The sequence below is a fragment of the Bufo bufo genome, chromosome 7 (assembly GCF_905171765.1).
Source record: "Bufo bufo chromosome 7, aBufBuf1.1, whole genome shotgun sequence".
Taxonomy (NCBI): Eukaryota; Metazoa; Chordata; class Amphibia; order Anura; family Bufonidae; genus Bufo; species Bufo bufo.
Window position 1 is genome coordinate 114,104,704 of NC_053395.1, and position 21,472 is coordinate 114,126,175.

The 21,472-nt window shown below is 42.6% G+C and overlaps 1 protein-coding gene across 2 annotated transcripts in view; it reads left to right on the forward strand.

The window, feature by feature from the left end:
* The window catches only part of INPP1 (inositol polyphosphate-1-phosphatase), a 272,313-nt gene that overhangs the window by 137,840 nt on the left and 113,001 nt on the right, over positions 1-21,472 (forward strand). For both annotated transcript variants that reach the window (XM_040440671.1, XM_040440672.1), the window contains exons 4-5: positions 6,545-6,745; positions 9,295-9,469. In XM_040440671.1, coding sequence (XP_040296605.1) covers positions 6,545-6,745; positions 9,295-9,469 — 376 coding nt within the window. The remainder of the gene's footprint in view (positions 1-6,544; positions 6,746-9,294; positions 9,470-21,472) is intronic.

Below are 21,472 nucleotides of genomic sequence, written 5' to 3' on the forward strand. Positions count from 1 at the left end.
TTGCTGTTTTGGGTGTTTCCACTATGAAAGCGATCCATACAAGCGAACCGTACCGCACCATTCAGGGTCCTGCTTCAGATGTAGAGCCATAGAAAAATGGAACGGTTCGGTTAGGGCGGAGCTACTTGCGTCACACAATACATTCTCCTGATTGGCGGCCTGAATAACGTCAAACGTAAGCGCAACATAAACACTAGTGTGACGTCACGCTACGCATTTTTTTCTAAACCACGTATGGACCCGGCGGCCCGAGTTGCAGTGGAAACGCTCACCTAAATAGACCAGACCATTAAAAATCTTCCAAACTGTGCCGACCCGAACCGATCCTCTCAGTGGAAACGAGGCATATATTATCCATCTTCTATTGTCGCCCATAATTTTAACTTATTTTGGGTTTCATCACAAAATATCTGAATTTAATCCCCTTTTTTCCTTTTTTTTTTTTTTCTTTCTTACTCTCTGCTCTTATAAACACTCATTATAGCTCAGTTCTTTCTGATAAGCATGTGGCTTAAATACGTGTTTATAACCTCTCAGTAGTTTTTAGAGATAAAGTTTATAAGATGACAGGCACAAAGTGAAAGTACCAGTCACACAGCTCGAAAAACTGTTGACCTTTTATGACAGAACAGCTTAATATTTTAATAAATGGCAATTGAAAAAAAGATTTTTTGCCAAAAACTAGAACCTGCAATCAAAAAATAATATTGCCTCCCAAGGTGTACATAGCCTTTAAGAGCCAGTCCCCTGAGTCAGGGAAGAAAAATAATTTCTAATTACACCAGGGTGGAAGAAAGATTGGAAAACTTCCTCCTAGCCTAGAGAAAAATATAAAATAATTACTGGATTCTAGATTCCCTAGCGGAGGCGTTCAGTTTGGAGTTCAAAAGTTCCCCTCTGGATAGATTTGTGGTTACAAAGGTGGGTGGAAAAGTTCAAGAAGCCCTAGAAAAAGAAGTGTTCTCCTTTCTTTAAAATGGGGTTCTTATTTCAGTCCAAAATCAGAAGAGGGTACAGGATTTTACTCCACTCTATTTTTAGTAATAAAAAAAATAATATATATGGGTATTTCAGGACTATCATAAGCCTAAGAGGATTGAACAGTTTTTTAACTTACAAAAAGATAGAAATTTACAAATCCATACTAGATTTACTATACAAGGATTGTTTCTTGGTGGTGCTGGACATCAGAGATTCATCTTACCATCTTACCATATGTTCAGCCCTATCAGAAATGAGTGGCCCTATGGTTCCAAGGATGGTTGAGCTAGTTTCACGTACGGCCGTTGGAATCTTGATGGCTCTTCAAATTTCCACAAAGCTGATCTCTGAAATGTGGTCCACATCAGGAAGAAGAACATTATGTGCTCTTGTGCCCTATGTGGACAATTTCCTTGTGGTAGGACCTTCCAGACTAGCATGTGCAAATCAGAGGTATGTAGGCCATGCTTCTTCAGAACTGGACAGTGGATGATTTAGGCTACTTTCACACTCTCGTTTTGTGCGGATCTGTCATGGTCGGATTCGTTCAGCTAATACAGCCGTCTGCATCTGTTCTGAACGGATCCGTTAGTATTATTTTTACCATAGCCAAGATGGATCTGTCTTGAACACCATTGAAAGTCAATGGAGGACGGATCCATTTTCTATTGTGCCAAATTGTATCAGTGAAAACGGATCCGTCCCCATGGACTTACATTGTGTGCCAGGATGGATCCGTTTGGCTCAGTTTCATCAGCAGCGTTTTGGTGTCCGTCTCCAAACCAGAATTGAGACTGAACTGATGCAAACTGATGCATTTTGAGCGGATCCTTTTCCATTCAGAAACAAACTGATCTATTTTGGACCGCTTGTTAGAGCCCTGAACGTATCTCGCAAACTGAATCCCAAAACGCAATTGTGAAAGTAGACTTAGACAGAAAGTTTTGGGTGTGTCACTGAGACTTGGAAGGCCCTGAGTTGGTGGTTACCTGTGCTGTGAGTTTCCCTGGATAATTTTAATCTTAAGTGGTGACTACAGATGCCAGTCCAGTAGGATGCAGTGCCCATGTGTAGGAAAGGTTATTTCAGGGAACCTGGGAAGATTCCCTGGTGGGGTTCAAAAAAATGAAGGAGCTGCTAGCTACAGTATATTACGGATCTTTTAGCAGGTTCGACCTTTGTTTCAGGAGCATCATATAAGAATATTATCAGACAATGGTACCGCAGTTGCTTATTTGAATCATCAGGGTGTACCAGGTCTCAAGCATTAGGGAATATACCCTATGTATACAACCATATATACAACTGGCAAGAAGATCAGATGGAATGGGAGCTCAGTCCTGGTGTGTTTTCCCAGATAGTTCAACTTCGGGGGAAGCCAGAAATAGGTTTGTTTCCCTCAAGGTCTAAAAGAAAGGTGGACAACTTTTTTTTTCCACCCGATTCAATTGAATTGCCTGGTAGCAGTAAGTGGTTTTTCCTTCTGTCCTTGGCCTGGGGCCTTTCTTATGTTTTTCCTCCTTCAGCTGATTCCCAAAGTTTTGAGGATAAAGAAGGACAGAGGGAGAGAGTTATTCTGTTAGCTACTTTTTGGTTGCATCAAGCTTGGTTTACTTGGCTCCAGGGGCTGTCGGTTGTGGCTCCCTGAATCTGCTGGAAGTACTGGATCTTGTACTGCAGAGTCCTATAACTAATCCTCAAGTAAAGGGTCTACACTTGACAGCATGACTGTTGAATGGAGACTCAATTTTTTTTATTGATTCTGTAGTGTCTATATTGTTGAAGAGCAGGAAGTCAGTTACTTCAAAAATATATGCTAGAACTTGGTCTGCTTTCTTTAAATTTTTCGGGGTCGGTCCTTCTTCCTCCCTGCCGCTCATCTCACCTTAGGTTTTAGACTTTCTACAGAAATGCTTAGATAGCAGTTTAACCTACGGGTTAGTATCCTGAAAGTGCAGATAGCAGTGCTTAATGTTCTATTTCATTTCTGTGTCTAGAATGTTTCCAGTTAAGATTTCCAGATCTTCACCTTGAGATTTGAGTCTTGTGCTATGAACCTAGAGACTGCATCTCTATTAAACTCCTGACTCTTAAGTGTGCCTTTTTTTTGTGGCCCTTACATTGGCCAGGGGTATATGGGACTTGGAGGCTTTGTCTATTAACCCTCCTACTATCCAGGAGGATAGGATTGTTCTAAGATTACACCCAGCTTTTTTTTTTTACCTAAGGTGGTCTCTGGGTTTCGCTGATCTCATTTTGTAGCAATCTTATGTAACGGAAGGGAAGGTAATTTAATTGATTTGATATTAGAAGACGTGTCGTAGCCTACTTGGAAGCACCTTCAAAACGGGGTTGATCTTGGTCACAGTAGGGAACAGTGAGCCCTATATTCCTGCCTAGCACTGTCCCTACCTACTACCCACAATCCATCCTAACCATTGGCCCGCAACTGGATAGGAGTCTCCTCCTGTATAAGTGCTGCGCCTGAATCAGGGAGGGAACACAGGGAAACAAAATAGCAGACGAGTAGTGACAGAGTGGCACAGTGGACAACCAGAAAACGTACCAAGCCGAGGTCAATACCAGGAGAATCAGAACCGAATTAGAACCAGCAACAAGTCAATCGGGGTACAAACTAGGGTCAGGAATCCAATAGCAACTTCACAGGAACAAATGCTAGTGTGGCGATCCAAAGGATGAAACCAATCACAGGCAACCTGTGGCCAGCAGGCTGTCTGTTTAAATAGGCAGCACTTCCTGGTCATGTGACCCATCCAGTGTCACATGGCTGATGACATCGGTGAACTTCTGATTGGCTGATGCTTTCTGAACCAGGAAGCTTGGCCTCGTTGTCCTGACAACTGACTGCCAGCGGCGCTGCCTGCTGAGGAACACACCATCTACAGAACGTCGTGACAATGTTCTTCCCTTTTTGTACAGTTTGCAGGCCCAAATACAGAAACATCAGCTAGTAAATACTACTTAGCTAGATGAATTAATCAGACTATATACACTGCTCAAAAAAATAAAGGGAACACTTAAACAACACAATGTAACTCCAAGTCAATCACACTTCTGTGAAATCAAACTGTCCACTTAGGAAGCAACACTGAGTGACAATCAATTTCACATGCTGTTGTGCAAATGGGATAGACAACAGGTGGAAATTATAGGCAATTAGCAAGACACCCCCAATAAAGGAGTGGTTCTGCAGGTGGTGACCACAGACCACTTCTCAGTTCCTATGCTTCCTGGCTGATGTTTTGGTCACTTTTGAATGCTGGCGGTGCTTTCACTCTAGTGGTAGCATGAGACGAAGTCTACAACCCACACAAGTGGCTCAGGTAGTGCAGCTTATCCAGGATAGCACATCAATGCGAGCTGTGGCAAGAAGGTTTGCTGTGTCTATCAGCGTAGTGTCCAGAGCATGGAGGCGCTACCAGGAGACAGGCCAGTACATCAGGAGACGTGGAGGAGGCCGTAGGAGGGCAACAACCCAGCAGCAGGACCGCTACCTCCGCCTTTGTGCAAGGAGGAACAGGAGGAGCACTGCCAGAACTCTGCAAAATGACCTCCAGCAGGCCACAAATGTGCATGTGTCTGCTCAAACGGTCAGAAACAGACTCCATGAGAGTGATATGAGGGCCCGACGTCCACAGGTGGGGGTTGTGCTTACAGCCCAACACCGTGCAGGACGTTTGGCATTTGCCAGAGAACACCAAGATTGGCAAATTCGCCACTGGCGCCCTGTGCTCATCACAGATGACAGCAGGTTCACACTGAGCACAGACGTGACAGAGTCTGGAGACGCCGTGGAGAACGTTCTGCTGCCTGCACCATTCTCCAGCATGACCGGTTTGGCATTGGGTCAGTAATGGTGTGGGGTGGCATTTCTTTGGAGGGACGCACAGCCCTCCATGTGCTCGCCAGAGGTAGCCTGACTGCCATTAGGTACCGAGATGAGATCCTCAGACCCCTTGTGAGACCATATCCTGGTGCGGTTGGCCCTGGGTTCCTCCTAATGCAAGACAATGCTAGACCTCATGTGGCTGGAGTGTGTCAGCAGTTCCTGCAAGACGAAGGCATTGATGCTATGGACTGGCCCGCCATTCCCCAGACCTGAATCCAATTGAGCACATCTGGGACATCATGTCTCGCTCTATCCACCAACGTCACGTTGCACCACAGACTGTCCAGGAGTTGGCAGATGCTTTAGTCCAGGTCTGGGAGGAGATCCCTCAGGAGACCGTCCGCCACCTCATCAGGAGCATGCACAGGCGTTGTAGGGAGGTCATACAGGCACGTGGAGGCCACACACACTACTGAGCCTCATTTTGACTTGTTTTAAGGACATTACATCAAAGTTGGATCAGCCTGTAGTGTGTTTTTTCACTTTAATTTTGAGTTTGACTCCAAATCCAGACCTCCATTGGTTGAAAAATTTGATTTCCATTTTTTAATTTTTGTGTGATTTTGTTGTCAGCACATTCAACTATGTAAAGAACTAAGTATTTCAGAAGAATATTTAATTAACTCAGATCTAGGATGTGTTATTTTTGTGTTCCCTTTATTTTTTTGAGCAGTGTATTTAGCTTATCACTCCATGCAGAAACCTTTGCCAAAGGGACTGACAGCACACTCGACTAGATTGGTTTCCATATCTTTAGCGGAAAAAGCAGAGGTGACCTTGAGGACATTCGCAAAGCATCTACTAGGTCATCCTCTTACATTCTTTAAACACTATAACTTGGATCTGTATTTCTCATCTGATCTTGCTTTTGGGTGTAAAGGTAATCAGGCTTTGGTCCCTTCCTGACTTTACACTTACTGGTAATTGGATAGTGGGAGACTTCGCTCAGTTATTATTTTTGGAGTGTGGGAGACAACTGGAGCACCCAGTGGAAACTCACTTAAACAAGGGAAGAACATACAAACCCTACGCAGATGTTGCGGTTAGTCGGATTTGAACCCATGACCTCAGCACTGTGCTAACCTGTGAATCATAATTCTGCCCATAATAACACTAATAGATTGGGGCCATTGATTAAAATCAGTAATCACGTTTTTTTAACTCCTTGAACATATATGTAGGCCCTAATGCACAAGTGGATATCACAGAACTACCATCGGCTTCGTGTACAGGAGCTTGGCTATAATTGATGTTGAGCAAATGAGTGATCTTTTGTGTTCTGTCCTCTAAAAAAAAAAATTGGCAGATTTCCATCTGTGTGGTATAAAAATTGTCTGACTGTGTTCAGTTTGGCTGTTTTTTGTCTGTATGCCATTAGTATGTCATGATTTTTCTCATATCCATCAAAAAAACGGAAGAATGAAACCAAAAAACAAAGCACATTAAATTGAATGCGGAATGAAAGTCGGACCAAAATCGTGCATGCTGCGACCTCTCTGAATATTTTTGGTATGTTTCCACTGTTATACTTCTACTATATATTTCACAAGCAATTTTGTTTATAATGGTTTATTCATTTAACATTTTCCCTGAAAATATGTAACACTACAGTATGTTTGATAATCTTATGTCAATTTGTCCTTTTATTGTTAGGAGAAAAAATTATTGTTAAAGTCTGTCCTTCAGAGCAGGAAACTGCGAGTCTGTTGGAGAAGGTACTGGATAACAACAAGGCTGCAGCCAAGACTTTAGCAAGAGCTGTTCACCAGGAGGTGACTCTGACAGACGCGACTTTAGATGCTGTTAATGTGAGCATCCCTCTAGATAACATTGCAGTTTGGGTGGATCCTATTGGTGAGTTAAACACCAGGCTTCAATCTTGCTGTAAATACAAATATCTGCATTGTTTGACCTGTACTCCATAGCTACTGTGCGTGTATAAGGTTCCTTCTTACCAGCGCCTCCACAATCGCACTGACAGGAGTTTCCCACCTCCACAGGGACAAGAAACAATGTAGACGCAACAGATTAAACCCTTTTCCACGTTAACTGCTTCAGTTGTTTCCTGTCCCTGGGGGATGCATAGAAGCTCTCCCTGCTGGTGTCTTTTTTTTTGACAGCTTTCTTCTTGCCCAGCCTTTTTTCCCCCATGGTGCCAGGAGTGCTGGTGCAGAAGGATCTAAGGCAGCCCCGGGCTTTCAGTGCCAACTCCGGGTCAGTTTTTTTGCGCTGTGGATCTCCATAATGTGGCACTATGACGCGGACAGACTAGAGATTTCCTTGGGGCTTGGGAATCCCTTCCCCCGGGGTAGTGGTAATGTATTTCCAGTTCCGAACTTATATATAGTTATATAGCACTGGCATATTCCACAGCAATTTACAGACATTATCATCACTCGCTGTTCCCAGCGGGGCTCACAAACTAAATTCCCTATCAGTATGGGAGGAAACCAAAGTACCACAAGGAAACCCACACAAACACGGGGAGACCATACAAGTCGGTGCAGATGTCTGATATCTTGGTCTGATTCGAACCTAGAACTCCAGCGCTGCAAGGCGACTGAACTACTGTGCTGCCCTTATGCCTTTATTATTATGTTATAGGACATATAAATCCCCTTTGTACGATCTGGCACTGAATCTTCTCACAAGGAATGTGTTATTTGTAAGAAAGTGATGTACCAGTTCCATAAAAAAACTTATTTCAATGTGTACAGTTTAAAAGTGGTGACTGAAGAGGCTCCCTCTTTTATGTATAATTTAAGAATTGTTATTAAAGTGAAAGTCTGTTTCTCCGAGATTAAACTCGCCATCACCTCAGCCTTTTTGTCCTATAGTCCAGACTCCTGACTCATCTAGTTTTCAGATTGATTTAGATGAGGGGGAGGCTGCCCCCTTTTGTTTTCAGGAGGACACAGGGCAACTATGAAAATTGAGGCCATTAAGGAACCCCACTCTATTCTGGACCAGTTGTTTCAGGGTCGAGGAGAAAGGAAATGAAGAGCATGGAGGGATCCTGAAAAGAGATTGTAGGGATCCTTCAAGAGAAAATATAATTTTACTGAGGCAAAACTCCAAAGATTTATGTGGTCATAGCTTGAATTTCTAAAATATCTGCACTACCCTTTGAAAATGTGGGTCTGCTGTATTATCCATGGCCAATACAACCTTGTTCAGGCCCAGTATTGCAGCCACTTGCACTGCTAAGTCGGTCTGTATAACAAATTGGCTTGTATCTCACAGGGTTTATTTGCCTTTCTCTGGATCAACCTGCAGGATAACAGGCTGAACTGGATGGACAAATGTCTTTTTTCGGCCTTATGTACTATGTTACTATGTTACTAAAAGCTAATGGGACTCGAAGGTAAAATTGTATATCTTTTTATTGGTAAATACTAAAATTCAACATGATCACTAGGTGCGTAAATTGGGGCGAGAGTGGCACGTTATAAAAGGGGATACAGAGAATTCCGCTGGGGGTGTTGCAAAAATTGTATATGCATAATCTATCTGATAGGGTGTCTACAGGGCAGCGTAATTTCAAGAAATAGTCAATGAAAATGTACTGATATATTGAGCATATCCTGTGACATCCTGGGTGTAAGAAGCAGCACTACTCTAAACACCGAGCACCTCAACGTTTGTTCCACCTCTTTGGCTTCATCGAAATAAGTGTGAACTTGGCCTAAGAGTAACTTCATGTTTATGTTGGCCAACAGAGCAAGTACTGATCAAGAATGAGAATTTCCAATTATTGCCCACTTGTTGGCTACAATTACATGCAGGAATGATTGGTTATGTATGGGGATGTACAGTTACTATGATCCATTGTCCTCATATAGTTTCCTTGTTTGAGCGCAATACATCCCTCCACCACTTCTCATACATGGCAATTATTGGGAAGGAGCATTCGTTCACAATGATTATCTTGATCCTCAGCCCATGTAGAAGGGCCTTAATCTTTACCACATTAGATAAAGATTGGACATTTAAGGCTATTATTTTCATGTTCGTTTGCAGGCCAACAGATAATCTGATGATCTTTTGATCTGCCATTTTGGATGATTTATTATGCCCTTGATCTGACTTACTGAACAACAATGTGCTTATCACTTGATATGCAAGAAGAGATGATTTTTTATTTTTTTTAACAGGATGCCTAGAATTATTGCTCAATGAACTATTTTTTTTTATTTTTATTTTTTTTAGGGGGGGGCAGCAAAAAAAAGAGAAAATTGTGTTTTTGTTTTTTTACCTTGGAAGCAGTGATGATTTTCCAGTCAGTCAAATTATTAGACCAAGCAGGCAAGGGCATATTGTAAATAGTTGCAACTTAATGTGGTTTAGTACTAATCCAGCCTAACTCTTGGTGAACAATATATCTTTTTTTGTTCTAATTTCAGACTCCACGTACCAATATATTAAAGGGTCAGGAGATATCCAGCCAGAGAAAGGGATTTATCCTAAAGGTCTTCAGTGTGTAACTGTGCTGATAGGAGTTTTTCTTATGGACACAGGGCATCCAATAATGGGTGTGATTAATCAGCCTTTTGCAGTAAAGGATCCTATAACTCTAAGGTAAGGAAAAACCTCATAGTGCAGTCCATTTAATTTACATTCGTGCAGAATATACACTACATTTTCCACTGCCACATTCATCTTGCTTAAAGAGGAACTTTCACTACAATAAAAAATCTAAACTAAGCAAACAGACATCGAGAGCGGCGCCCAGGGATCTCCCTGCACTTACTATTATCCCTGGGCGCCGCTCCGGTATCTCCAGATTTTCGGCTCAACTGGGAGAAAAAAAAACTCTCAGGCTATGAGCTGAGCGCTGCGATTGGCCAGCGCTACAGCCTGGGAGAAGGAGACACCGGCAGGCTCCACCCAGTTGAGCCGAACATATGAAGCTACCGGAGCCTATACCGGGAGAACGGAGCGGCGCCCAGGGATAATAGTAAGTGCAGGGAGATCCCTGGGCGCCGCTCTCCATGTCTGTATGCTTAGTCTAGATTTTTTATTGTAGTGAAAGGTCCTCTTTAACCAATTTAAACACCAGGTTTTTAATTTTATACCAAGAAAAATGTTTAAAAAGGGGTCTTTATTTTTTTTTATCTTACATTTTATGCTTCCCATACGGTCATACAATAGCTTTGGAGGGCATTTAACATTACATTTTTTACTGCTGATTTCTCCTATAACTCAGGCTGACGCGTTGGTTACAAGGGGAATACAGCCCTGCAGCCTTTAACAAGGCTATTCAGCCTCGCTGCAGATCTTATCTGGGCCTACTATCAGCTCGTGCAGTTACTTGGCCTTCATCGATCATATGACTGCAAGGACTGCAGCGGGAAGTGGCATTGGCGCTTCCTGATCTGTCTATATAGTGCTCAATTCGTGAAAAACAGTCCCTGCCTTCTAGGTTGTTACTGACAGTGGACTCCCCACTCTGTGAGCTGCATTATTAGCTTGCAGATGCTAACTCTGCAAGGACTTTAAAAAATGTCCTTGCAGAGATATATGCTGACCGGACAGATGTTTAATGTCTATGAGCAGTTGGCTATTGCCTTATACAGTTGTGTTCACAATAATAGCAGTCAGACATCACTAACCTGATCAATCACTGTTTTTGGTAGAAATAATACTTCTACATGGCAAATAATTTACTAGCAGATGTACACAGTAGAGTAATAGAAATCCAACAGTCATGACATGCTGCTGATTCTCTGTGATTCAATCACTTATTGAAAGGAGCATGTTCAAAATAATAGCAGTGTGGAGTTCAACGAGTGAGGTCATTTATTCTTTGAAAAACAGGTGGCAATGATTGCCCTTATTTAAGGAAGGAAGGCATCAAATGTTGTACATGCTGGTTGCAGTGCATTTCTTTCTGAAATTCTGAGGAAATTGTGTCAATCCAGACATTGTTCAGAAGTACAGCGTTGATTGGAGAGGGGAAAACAGATAAAGAAGTGCAGAAAATGATAGGCTGCTCAGCTAAAATGATTGCAAATGCTTCAAAATGGCAACCAAAACCTGAAAGGCGTGGAAGAAAGCGAAAAACTACCATTCGAATGGATAGAAGAATAGCCAAAATGGCAGGGACTCGGCCAACAATCCGCTCCAGGAAGATCAAAGAAGGTCTAAAGTTACCTGTGAGTACTGTTACAATTAGAAGACACCTACGTGAAGACAAGCTATCTCCAAGAAGCCCCCGCAAAGTCCCACTGTTGAAAAAAAGACATGTGCTGAAGAGGTTACAATTTGCCAAAGAGCACATTGACTGCCCTAAAGAGAAATGGCACCACATTTTCTGGACTGATGAAAGTAAGATTGTTCTTTTTGGGTCTAGTGTCCGGAGACAGTTTGTCAGACGACCCCCAAACACTGAATTCAAGCCACAATACACTGTGAAGACAGTGAAGCATGGTGGCGCCAGCATCATGATATGGGGATGTTTCTCATACTAGGGTGTTGGGCCTATTTATCGCATACCAGGTATCATGGATCAGTTTAAATACATCAGAATACTTGAAGAGGTCATACTGCCTTATGCTGAAGAGGAAATGCCCTTGAAATGGGTGTTCCAACAAGACAACGACACCAGTAAACGTGCAACATCTTGGTTCCAGACCAACAAGATTGACGTTATGGAGTGGCCAGCCCAATTCCTGGATCTTAATCCAATAGAAAACTTGTGAGGTGACATAAAAAATGCACTTTCTGAGGCAAAACCAAGAAATAGAGAAGAACTGTGGAATGTAGTCCAATCATCCTGGGCTGGAATACCTGTTCACAGGGGCCAGAAGTTGGTTGTCTCCATGCAACACCGATGTACAGCAGTTCTCAGAAACAACGGTTATACAACTAAATATTAGTTAAGTGATTCAAAGGAAAGCAAAATCTTCAAACATTTTTCAGTTTATATAGTAAATGTTTGAGTTTGTAAAGAAGAATACAAACACTGCTATTTTTTTTAACAGTCTAATATTCACTTTTCTCTAATTTTATTAGAGGAACAACAAAAATGTGATATATTTTTCTTCATGTTTTGATTTAGAATAGAATGTGTAGTGTTCCCAATGCATTTGTGTGTATGGAAATAAAAGTTATTAGGCTACTTTCACACCTGCGTTAGGTGTGGATCAGTCTTGTATCTGCACAGATGGATCTGCACCGATAATGCAAACGCTTGTATCTGTTCAGAACTGATCCGTTTGCATTACCATGAACAAAAAAAACTAACAAAAAAAAATGTAACATTTTTATTTTTTTTGTTCATGATAATGCAAATGGATCCGTTTTGACTTACACTGAAAGTCAATGGGAGGCGGATCCGTTTTCAATTGCAGCATATTGTGTCAGTGAAAATGTATCTGTCCCCATTGACTTACATTGTAAGTCAGGACGGATCCGTTTGGCTCCGTATCTTCAGGCGGACATCGTTTTGGTGTCCGCCTCCAGAGCGGAATGGAGGCTGAACGGAGTAAAACTTGTGCATTCTGAACGGATCCTTATCCATTCAGAATGCATTGGGGCTAAACTGATCAGTTTTGGGCCGCTTGTGAGAGCCCTGAAACGGATCTCGCAAGCGGACCCAGAAACGCCAGTGTGAAAGTAGCCTTAGAAGGATTTTGAGCTTTATTCACTTTTTTAAACACTGCTATTATTTTGAACACAACTGTAAGTGTACTGATGTGTAATTTAGCTGAGTTCAAAATCTTGGAATCTTTAAGAAATGTCAAGTTACCACTGAATGGATAATACATTCTAGGCAATACATTGAATATACTGTATAAGAACTTCGCAGTCAGTAGTACAAGGGGGAAAAAGGAACATACTAGATCTTTTAACTTAAAATAATCTTTTTCTTCATTTATTAGTCTCTTCTCCCAATGCCCCCATCCTCCTGCAATTATAATTTATTCTGAATTCACTAAGAAAAACTCTTCAGAGTCGCTGATTTTCTGCTTAACTGGGGTTGCAGTTGCTGGCCATAAGTGTCTATAGAGAGGGATAGGAAGGAGTTCCAGCTGCAGAGAGAGAGTAACAAAGACACAGAGACCATGTTTTACTGTCTCGCAGCATTGCTGGATTCACAGCAACCCTGCTGAGTACAGCTGTTTAATGTCGCCCATGCTGCTATTGTGTAGAGAGATAGAGATAAGTGGACAGGATCTTTGTGTGCTGTGTATGGAAGACATTATACCAGCAATTTTCTGCCCACCTTGAAACTGAGCGGAGGAAAAACAGACCATTAAAGATGATGCTTGCGTTTGGAACTACTGGTAATGCAGGATACAAGTCATCTAATCGTCAGAAAAAGTTATTCCTCATCCCATTGCATATTCAGTCACGTGTAACATAAAAATAGTACTATACACAGAGCAATTTTTTCTGGTAAAATGATGGACCAACATGATAAGCTATGGGGTCCATCGAATGCTGTTGGTGTCTATCAGATGGTGGATGCTTCGCAGCTTGAATTCCATCTTCCTCCTTCTATTAAGCTTTATTTTTAAAATCACATTGTAACTTTGCAGGTGTTTGACGTTTTATAGCTGTGAGCTTTTAGTATATTTGTGGGAAGTTACAACCCATAACTTTAGTTGCTGTTCTCAGTATAACTAGCTCATACTTTTCTGTTCCGTTAATCACGAGAAAAGAGGTCCAGTGACTACCTTCATATGAATAGAGCAGTGGTGGAGTATGTGTTCTGCTTTTCATGTTTGATACTGTGATAGTCATCCTAGATATCTAAATATAATGTGTGAAATGGTGCTGTTGAGCTGGTGTATCTAAAGTTATCATGTTTGATACTGTGCTGCTGCACACATGTATCTCATCTCATGATAATCGATACTAAACTGATGTACCCCAAAGTCTACCATGTGTAATGCTGTGTTGCAGAGCCACTGTATCTAAATTTAAGATGTGTGATGTCATCTGCTGAACGGGTGTATCTAAGGATATCATGTTTGATATTGTTAGAATGGCAATGTATCCAGGCTCATGATGTTTTAGACGGCACTCTTTATCCAGTGTGTAATAGTGTCTACTAAACCACTGGATCTAGCCCTCATGTTTGGTGTTACGCTGGTGTATCTAAACCTATCATAATGGTGGATAAATTATCTGCAGCATACACAGCTTTCATCTATTAACTGTGCCTTGATTCACAAACAGACTGTATACAGAATTATTCTACAACTTTTCAGCATGCCTGACAGCGCTAGGCTGTCCAACTGCAGTAACAGCTGGAGAATAATGTTCTATACATATTAAATATATTAAGCTCTGTCCAATATACACCGCAGACAATGAATGTGATACATAATTACCTTATAACATCAGTTGTCATTATCTATGTATATTTTATCCATATGGTACAAAACATATCTATGCTATACACTTCAATTTTTTTCAGATTCGGCATAATCAGTTTGTGTAGTTATTGTGACGTTTTGGTAATTATTATTTGACAATCGCATAGATGTAAGTAGCAATTGTGTGTTTATGCAGTTGTTTCAAACTATAATTACACAATGTTACAATTGGGGGTACGATCTCAACTGCCACAAAAAAACCACCTGAAATGGCTGGTATCACTGCCGGGATCGCAGTGTTCCACTACTTTCATTGCATTGATGGAAAAATGCATTACATAGACTGCAACGATGAAAATATGGAAAACCCGCACTTCAATTACAGGGTTCTGCTGGCTGCTAAGGCATACCTTGCGTTAAACTTTTCCGGTATTGAGTTCCGTCCTAGGGGCTCAATACCGGTAAAAGAACTGTTAAGTTTTATCCTAATGCATTCTGAATGGAGAGCAATTCCGTTCAGGATGTCTTCAGTTCAGTCACTGTACGGTTTCTGGACAGAGAAAATACCACAGCATGCTGCAGTATTTTCTCCGTCCAAAATTCCGGAACACTTGCCAGAATGCTGGATCCGGCATTATTTTCCATTGAAATGCATTAATGCCGAATCCGGCACCAAGTGTTCTGGCAAAACGGATCCGGTTTAAAAATGCAAAAAAATAAATAAATACCGGATCTGTTTTTCCAGATGACACCAGAGAGACGGATCCAGTGTTTCAATGCATTTATTAGACGGATCCGGATCACTCTACAAATGCTATCCGTTTCCAGAACTGCCTGACGGATTTTCACAACGTAAGTGTGACAGTACCTTTAAACTGAAAAAAATGGACATTGGGTATCACTGCTTCCGTAATGACCTGATCTATAAAAGTATCACATGCTCTACCCCCTTAAGTGACCGCCATAAAAAATAAATAAATTATGCCAAAACAGCCATTTTTTGGTCACCTTGCCTCACAAAAGGTACAATATGGAACAATCAAAAATTCAAGTGTACCCCAAAATGGTAACTATGAAAACGTCACCTCACCCCACTAAAAACAAGCCCCCAACACAAGACCATAGATACAAAAAAGTAATATGGCTCTCAGAAAATGGTGTTGCAAAAACAAAGCTAATTTTGTTTAAAAAAAAATGCTTTGTGTAAAAGTGGTAAAACATTAAAAAAAACTATATAATATAAGTATCTCTGGAATCGTACTGCCTAACGGAATAAAGATAAAGGGGTCTAAATAAGGTGTATTTCGGGCACAGATGGTGGCACAACAGTTAGTTGCGACTGCGCCCCACTCACACCAGTTCTAAAATGGCAGGCCCGTGTCATTCACCATTTTCTATGCCTGTGTTAGGCATAGAAAATGGTCTAAAACGGGCATAGAAAATGCTGTCTTACATTTAGAACTGACGCTGGATGTGCCGAATTTATGGAGAGGCCTGCGTCTATACATAACTTCAGAGGATCCACCACCAGCTATGGGCCTTTGTTAAGACCGGAGTCTAAAACGCCAGTCTTAATAAATGTGCCCCTAAATGTTTTGTTTTTTTCCTACACTGTGCACGCTGCAGTAACAAAAACCCCCCCCAAAAAAAGTTTATCCTACTTCCTAAAAAGTGACCAAAAAGTTTTATGTACGCCAAAATAAAACCAATAATAACAACTCGCCCAGCAAAAAAATAAGCCCTCACAGAGCCATAAACATATGGTTGTCAGAAAATGTGCTAGTACCTGTCACGGATGGTGTTGCAGAAAGCTGGAACATATAAATAAACATCCGACTGGCTTGATCCCAAACTAAGGAGCATATGGGTGAGCTCTATAAAACCCCTAGAGCTCTCCCTGACTGCTATGCCCATGCAAAGGTCTTTATGGTAGACGAATGCATGTCCTCGTACCTTATACTATGTGACACCTGAAAACCCTACAATAGTGAGGGGACATGACCACCGGCTCCCTGCACTTAATACGGACGGAGTCAGGGTCACCTACAATCAAGGCAGCAAGAAAACACAAATAAAGGAAACAGACTTATCTGAGGAATCAGGAGAAGCAGGCTCCAGCAGTGAACACAATCCAGGAAGAAGTATAAACTGCAAAGTGAGGCAGTATGGGAGGGAAATATAAAGGGAGACAATCAGTGCAAATAGGTGACAGCTGAGAGAAGGAAAGGAGATAGAAAGTGAAACCAAAACAAAGAACATCATACAACAGGTAGAGAAGAACATCTGCCAGATCTTCTCACAGAGCTGGCGGTGACAGTACCCCAGAGGTTGTTCAATAGCAACATGGCTCCCATAAGCCAATCCATCAAACTGCGCTGCAAGAGTTAAAAGGTGGTCCATCTCTTCTGAACACCGCATGCATACCCAAACAGCAGTTTACATCCACATTTATGACACCAATTTATTTATTCATGGATAGATACTAGGGTTGTCCCGATACCGATACTAGTATCGGTATCGGGACCGATTCCGAGTTTTCTCGGCGGTACTCAGCCGCCGATACCCCGCCCCGATACATAAATAGAATACTATGGGCGTAACTATGGGCGGGGCCCCGCCGCTCACCGAAGTATTTATAAACGTGAATCCTTATCCTGTTGTTAAGTTGAACTAACGCTGCCCTCTCCCATGTTCCCATGTCCCCCCTGTATCCCCACAGCACTTACTTAAGCTTCCATAGCAGGCAGAGCAGACGGCAGCAGTAACGTCACTCACTGACGTAGAGCGCCTGCTCCGCCCACTTTATGAGTGAAGCAGGCGGAGCAGGCGCGCGACGTCAGTGAGTGACGTTACTGGTGCCGTCCGCTCTGCCTGCTATGGAAGCTTAAGTAAGTGCTATGGGGATACAGGGGGGACATGGGAACATGGGAGAGGGCAGCGTTAGTTCAACTTAACAACAGGATAAGGATTCACGTTTATAAATACTTCGGTGAGCGGCGGGGCCCGGTGTATTGGGGGACACTGTTATGAGGGGGATCTGTGGATGACATATAGCAGTGTCAGCCACAGATCCTCCCCATAACAGTTCCATCCACAGATCCCCTATAACAGCACCATCCACAGATCCCCCACCAAATAACAATGCCATCCTCAGATCCCCCCACCCCATAACAATGCCATCCACAGATATCCCACCCCATAGCAGTACCATCCACAGATCCCCCATAACAGTGCCATCCACAGATCCCCCATAACAGTGCCATCCACAGATCCCCCATAACAGTGCCATCCACAGATCCCCATAACAGTGCCATCCACAGATCCCCATAACAGTGCCATCCACAGATCCCCCATAACAGCACCATCCACAGATCCCCATAACAGCGCCATCCACAGATCCCCCATAACAGTGCCATCCACAGATCCCCCATAACAGTGCCATCCACAGATCCCCCATAACAGTGCCATCCACAGATCCCCCATAACAGTGCCATCCACAGATCCCCCATAACAGTGCCATCCACAGATCCCCATAACAGTGCCATCCACAGATCCCCCACATGACAGTGCGTCATCCACAGATCCACAGATCCCCCAAAACGGTCACATGACATTTAAAAAAAGTATCGGTATTCGGTATCGGTGACTACTTGAAAAAAAGTATCGGTACTTGTACTCGGTCCTAAAAAAGTGGTATCGGGACAACCCTAATAGATACTATACTTTCCATCAAGATGGCAACGACTGCACCACCAATACTGATATTTTAATCTGCGGCAACCACTGCATCGCCAATGCGGATATTCTAATCTGCAAACATTACTGGACCGTGTCTAAGCCTGGACCTCAAACACTAATGCCTACACGGCTACTGACTACTCTTGTCCCAGATTAAATAAAACATAACTTTTACTTTTGACCTTAAAAGTGATGAAGGAATAAATTGTGAGCTACCTATAGAGTTAAGACACTGAGCCCCATGGATGGTGCTGTGAATAAGGAGTAGGTGCGGTATATTACTAAGCGAGAGTGCACATCATCGCTCAGTCACACACCTACCATTCCAATTGTTGCTATACTGTGCCAAAAGACTACTTGGCCCCCGTATGTGGGGTGTAAGCACAAATAGTGAGTGAGCCTGATGGCCTGGACCTGGCATATATACTACAAGGGAAGCACAACTGTATTTTTTTCTCCCTGGGTATATTATAGAGTGGGGATCGACCGATTATCGGTTTTATCGATATTATCGGCCGATATTCAGGATGTTCAAAGTTATCGGTTCGGCATCTATTTTGCCGATTAACTAATCGGGAACAAGGATCGAGCTGCTGTCAGCGCGATCCGTGTCCCCTCAGAAACACAGGGGAGAAAGAAGCAGTGTCTCCCTCCCACCTGTGCTGCTGCTGCCACCAATGAGAGGAGGACGGGAGGGGCAGTGGTCACTGAGCCACCAATGATGTTAACTCACTCATTTATTCAAATTCAACAGGAGGCGGGAAGCTGGCTGCAGAATCATATAGCCGCACCCGACCTCTATGATAAGTAGCTGCCATCCGCGGCAGTTAACCCCTGCCGTACTAGAGGGGTTAACTGTCGCGGATCGCAGCTACCGCTCATAGAGGTCGGGTGCGGCTATATGATTATGGATCCAGCACCCCCCTCCTGTATATGAATTAATGGGCGAGTTATCTTCATTGGTGGCGCCCCCCCCAAACCCAGTATTAAAAACATTGGTGGCGCAGTGCCCCCCCCCCCCCTCCACCCAAGCCCCCCAGTATAAATCAGAGTCCCCTCCTCATTGGTGGCAGTGTAAGCTTCTGATCGGAGCCCTAGCAGTGTAAGCCTGGGGCTCCGATCGGTTACCATGGCAGCCAGGACGCTACCGAAGCCCTGGCTGTCATAGTCTGCTCCCTGCTGCTCTGTGCACAAAGCACAGAGCAGCAGGGAGAGTGTGAATAGGACAAGGGTTCTAGCCCCTAAGGGGGCTAAAAGTTAGCAAAAAAAGAAAAAAAAACGCAAACCCCAAAATATTAAGTATAAATGAAAAAGAAAGAATTACAAAAAAAAAGCTAAACATTAACAATAAGCATGTTCATTTTCAGCAGATTTGTGTAGGAAATTTTATTTTTTTTCAAAAATGAAAATGCACAGTATAAATTATCGGCCTGAAAGTTCAGATTATCGGTATTGGCTGTAAAAAAAAAATCTATATTGGTCGATCCCTATTATACAGATATGCCTTTTTGATCATTAGCTGGTCTGTAAACCATTTTCATCACCATTATTGATATCCTATACAATTTGTTATATATTTAACCTGCATATGGGTCTGACTACAGGTAATGTTTTTTGGTTTGTGGGCCAAAATCTGGTATAATCATTTTTGGGCATTATTGAAACATGTACACAAATATATCCTTCTCCCAGTTTTATTTTTAAGGCTGAGGTTATTTATGTTAATATGATCCCCCGTAGTGATGAGCAGCATATGCAATATTAGTTTTCGCGATATTTTGTGAATGTTTAGCCTAATATTCACAATAAATTCGCAAATTCTAGAATTCGTGATTTCCAGTCATTATTTTCTTGATTGCAAAAATCGGCAATGTAATATGCGAGTATTGCACGTGCAATACAGGCGTGGGTCACTTTTGGTACATTTTTCCAGCTGCTAGAAGTTTCTTGAGACTGGGGAAAATGCACAGTACAGTAATTCCTATCAGCTACGCTATATCAGGATATAATGTGGGGGATTGGGTCAGCACAGCCCGTATGTAGGTGCATATCACTATGGCGAAATACATATACAAACGGAAAATGCAAATGTGATCGCACTCTACATCCAGCACTCTGCCCTGCCTCCATGCTGGATGAGACATTGGTGTACATTTTGGCCAAAGTGTAATAAGCCACTCACCGCGTCAAGGTCGTCTCATTTGAGTGGTCTCTAACACTAGTTCCTACCTGTTTATGGGCCATGACAGCCACACAAAGTCCAGGGAATGCAGGTCAGCATGCAAGCCAAGCACACTCTGCTTTTAACCCCATCCGGTGCCATTACAGCTTTCATCGGATCCAGGGATGCAAGTACCAACATGCATGCTGAGCCCACCATATACTTCTCCTGGAGCCAAATGGCTACTGGTAGGTTCTATATAAGCAGACTCAGTTTTATACTGACTTTAAAACCAGCTTCCAGGACAGATTGACTGTACAGGTGTGCATGACTCAAAGGAGATCGCCACGCCTCCAATATATACTACAAAGAAAAAAATGTGGGGGATTGGGTCAGCACAACCCGTATGTAGGTGCATATCACTATGGCGAAATACATATACAAACGGAAAATGCAAATGTGATCGCACTCTGTGAAATGCAAATGTGATCTGTATGTGTGTGTGTATATATGTGTATGTGTGTGTGTGTGTATATATATATATATATATATATATATATGATCTATCTAAATAACTAGCTAATGTAATGACACAGCAAAGCACAGAGCACAGCAGTGTCGCTGCTCTCTCTCTCAGAACTGCAGAAATGGCTGCTCGGGCGGTTCTTATATAGTAAGGGATAGGCAACTTTTCTATTTTCTACTGGTTGCTAGGGATGTTGCTAAGCTCAGACAAAGATATTGCAGCCTTCTCATTGGCCCACAACCAAGAAGGGAGGTTACTGATGAAAAAAAATCTAGAATATTCGTGATCACGAAGATATAGCACTATATTCAAAATTCTCGAAGTGCCGATATTCACGATAAAAATTAGCAATTAGAATATTTGCGATCAACACTAGTCCCCTGATGTACTGATTCTATTAACCCCTTTGTGCATCACCACGTACATGTACGTGGGGGAATATGGTGCCTCACCGCATCCCCACGTGCATGTATGTGATGCGATTACACTGTCGGCGCATGGAGCGCTGCGCTTGACAGTTCAGTTTTTGCCGACACACGGGGGTTGCTAGGCAACCAGCGACTCAGGCGGGGAGCCAATCGCAGCGCTCACTGGCCGGCGATCACTGTGGTTGGTCCATTACTGCAGATGAACCAATCACAGCGCATTGACGCTATTTACTGAGGGACTTTGTGTACTGTGTGTCCTCTCCTTCTCTGATCGTCCCAATTTCTGTCAGGGAAGCGATCAGAGAAGGAGCTTTATCAGAATCCACTCACCACAAACGTTTTAACCCCTTCAGTCTTGAAACGCCACTCTTCTGTGCCCAAATCAATGACAGATCAGTTCTG